The following is a 3,958-nucleotide window of genomic DNA, read 5'->3' as shown; positions in this document are numbered from 1 at the left end:
CAGTGTAGATAACCAAGATCTTCACAATGATCATTAAAGAATTTTAAACCAGTTCGATATCCATCTGCAATAATTGTTGGATGAAGTCCCATTCTTAATAATCCTTCAGCTTGAGTCATTAATTCACCAGCAAACATAATAACTAAATTTGTAAAATCTCCAATTTCTGCTTGTTGTTGTTTTGCTGCATTAATAACCATATTAGCAGCAGGGTGTTGGAACTCAAGTTCAGTAATGATCTTAGCTGCATCTGAAGTAACGTATTGTTTTCCTTTATTGTTAACAATTAACTTCTTCATTCCTTGAGGTCCAAATGTTGTTTTTGTTATTTGTGAAAGAGATCTGACTGCTTCTACGTTCTTTAACACAGCCTCTTCAAGTCCACTAAGGTGTTTTGTTCCTTCTTTTAATAAATCAACCATGGCTTCTCTTTCTTTGAAATGAAAATGAAAAGAGAACTTGATCTATGAAAATCCAAACGCATAAATTTTGATTCTATTCTTTTTTAATTTATTTTACTATATTTATAATTTATTTTTCATTTTATTTACTTTAAAAAAACTTCATATCACAACTTGAACCTGTTAATAGCCAATGTAAAAACCAAATAATATGTGTCTTAATTCAGGCATATAATTAACTAAAATACCTCCACAATTTTGTTCTGTTGAAAAAAAATTATTACTCTCTTTCAGTGTAATGTTGTAGGTTTTTAATATGAAATAATGAAAAAAAGAGTATCAATAGTGTCACCGTTTTGAAAGTATTTTTTATTGCATGACTATTGGAATTAAAAGGAAATGTATATAGGTTTTTGAAGATTTTAAGTATTGGTTTGTTTAAGTAGAACATTTTGGATAATCACAAAGAATTTAGTTTTGATATTACTGTTGTTATTGTTATTGGTCTTTGTTATTAAATGATTGATGAGTGTTGATTCAATATAATTCTTTATATCCGAAAACATTTAAGTATCCCCTTCATGACAGTAGCTTATCTTGATACATTTTAGTTCTATGGTATTCATTTTAAAAGAGATTTGTTTTGATTATGAAGTGAAGTTAATTTGATCTTGTTAGTAATATATTTTTCATTGTTTTTTGTCTTTTCTATTTCAAAAAGTGTTAAAATAATCCAGAAATTATTTGTAGGATATAAATACGTACACTTTTGTCATTTAATTTATTTTTAAGCTTTCAAATTTGTATTTTATATTAAATATTAAACATAATCATTTTTTCAATTCAGAATATACATCATATTTTGTTGTCATGTTATTGAGTAATGCCATAGAGTCTTGTAAAGAAAATCAAACAACAAACAGGTATTCAAGTTCAAAGAAAAGAATGAATGAAATAACAATAAAATGCATAATACCTATGATAAAAGAAATAACAAGAGAAAAATGAATAGAAAAAGAAGAATACAAATAAAAACAAATAAGAAACAAAGTAAATACAATGATAATAAATATTATATAAATAAGAAATATAAATTATTAACAATAAATGAAATTAAAATAAAAAATAAAAGAATAAGAAGTGAAAATGAGAATGAGAATAATCAGAAATACATAAAAATAATAAGATAAAGAGAATGTATAATATTATCCAAGAATTATATTCAATAAGAATAAAATAATAAAGAAAAACAAAGAAGACAACAAATATAAAACAAAATAAATGATGAAAATATTAAAAGAAATGAAGAATGAATCAAAAACAAAAATCAAAACAAAGAAATGAATAAAATATTAAATAATTTCAAACAAAAAAAGAATAAAGAAGAACGAATCATCTCAAATGAAATGATTCAAAAAACACAAATTATAATCAGAGAAGAGAATAAAAAAGATGAAAACATAAATAAACAATATTCAAACATATGTAATGAAATAAGAAAAGAAAACTCTAAATTAAAACAATAAATGTCTCATTATAAATAAAATAAATGAAATATAAAGTAGAAGTAACACAGCAATATGAAATAATGATAAAACCATTATTCTCCTAGTAAATTATGAGAATTTAGATAATGATGAGATAAAGAAGAGTACTGAGTTGTTGAAGAAGAACATAAGAGATAAATAAAATCAAATCATTGAATATCAAAAAAGAAGAATTGAAAAGTATGAGATTGCAGAAAAAAACAAAAGAAGAATTAGACAATACAAAGAGAAAAAGAAGAAAAAAATCAGTTAATATCAAATCATCATCAATTTATTGTTTATTTTTTATTTCAGAAAATGAGAAGAAGAAAACAATGATATTAATGATAAGTACATAACAAATACTGAGAACATCATCATATGGGACAATACAAATGATCAAAACTACAACTATGAAAAATATAATATTAGAAATAAAAGAACAAAGCATTGAACATCAAAAAAACAAGAAATAATAATAAATCAAGAATAAAATAAAACAATAAATCAAACAAATAGAATTTTAATTGATATTTTGTATTGTTTTGCAATTAATTGGTTAAATAAGAAATTAAATAAGAAATTAAGATGGGAACAAACAGAAATATAATCAAAGTAATAAATATTAATGTAAATAATGAGAAAGAATACATTAATAATATTAAATTATCACATAAAATAAACAACTAAAAGATATATTAAAATGAAAGTGAACTCAATCATAGAAATTATAGTGTAATTTAATAATAAAAAACATCAATATGAAAAATAACATTATTGATATTGATAATGAATATCTTAATATTATCATCAATCAAATAAAATAAATGAAAATAAATCAAGTCATAATTTAGAATGAAAGATACAGAAATTATGATAATATCATCATTACATTGGATGATTTAATTTTAATTATGATGAAAATAAATAACTCGAAATCACAATGAATTGATATTATATATTTATATTAAATGAAGAAATTATCAACATCAAGAGAATATATTCTTAATATATTTAATAAATAATTAAATTTCAATGAAATCATCAAATTAAATATGGTAAATTGAAGAACAATATTAATCAATAAATGAAGTGATATGAATGATGTTATTAATTAACATCATATTAATTGTATAAATATAATTATGAAAATATTAATATCATTATTAAAAGATAATATTCATAATAGAATTAATATGAATAAATCATTTAAAATTAATAAAAATCAATTATGATGTAAATTATAATATCTTGATAATAAATAATAAATAATTATATATTAAATCATCAGAAATAAGACAAATACATAAAATATATAGAATCATATTATGATATTAATAAATCATATGAATAAGTAAATCATGAATAAGAAATAGAAATATTAAAATAATTTAACATAGAATGAATCAACATATATAATATATAAAATATAATGAATATAATCATATTGTATAAATATAATAAATATAAATGATATACTAAAATGATAAATTTTACATTATGATTCATTATCATCTCTATCATCATTAAAATGAATATACATTCTCAATTCATTGAATATAAGTTCAATAATATAAATCATATATTATATAATGAATAAATGATACTAATGATACCAAATAATGAATAAATGAGAATAATCAACAAATAAAATAAATAATAAATTAAATAAAAAAATGAATGAAAATAAACAAGAAATAAAGAATATTAATCAAATATCATCTTGAAATGAAAACATTACACTAATTGAAAGAGATGAAATGTATAAATATTTAAATGTATGATAATCAGATGAAATTAATGATACCTTCAATTGTAAAATCATCAAATAAAAGATGATGAATAGAATTGAAGAAATAAATTGTGAAGAAAATAATAATAGAAGATATTTTACAAAAATTAACAATAAATTAATCAATATCTTCAGATTTCAGCATCAGTAGTAAATTGAATGTAACTGTTATTGACATAAAAACCAATAATGTCAGTGTTGAGTTTAAGAGTCTAGAAAAGATTTAATGTTCACAAATA

General features: G+C 20.4%; 1 protein-coding gene across 1 annotated transcript, besides 5 other annotated features; it reads right to left on the bottom strand.

Moving 5' to 3' along the window:
• EDI_101360 (T-complex protein 1 subunit zeta, putative) lies at positions 1 to 422 on the bottom strand (the record flags this gene model as incomplete). The annotated part of the gene is made up of 1 exon (XM_001740256.1): positions 1 to 422. A coding segment is annotated over one exon (422 nt), but the record flags the coding sequence as incomplete, so codon positions are not given.
• A 64-nt stretch (positions 423 to 486) lies between these two features.
• Positions 487 to 549: a microsatellite.
• A 626-nt stretch (positions 550 to 1,175) lies between these two features.
• Positions 1,176 to 1,226: a sequence feature (AT_rich).
• A 4-nt stretch (positions 1,227 to 1,230) lies between these two features.
• Positions 1,231 to 1,862: a repeat region.
• Positions 1,384 to 2,769: a repeat region.
• Positions 2,741 to 3,885: a repeat region.
• The last annotated feature ends 73 nt before the right edge of the window (positions 3,886 to 3,958 follow it).

The sequence above is a fragment of the Entamoeba dispar genome, genomic scaffold (genome assembly GCF_000209125.1).
Source record: "Entamoeba dispar SAW760 scf_1105229462823 genomic scaffold, whole genome shotgun sequence".
In the NCBI taxonomy this organism is placed as follows: domain Eukaryota; phylum Evosea; order Mastigamoebida; family Endamoebidae; genus Entamoeba; species Entamoeba dispar.
The sequence above is the reverse complement of the archived record's forward strand: the minus strand, read 5'-3'. Positions and strand labels throughout refer to the sequence as shown.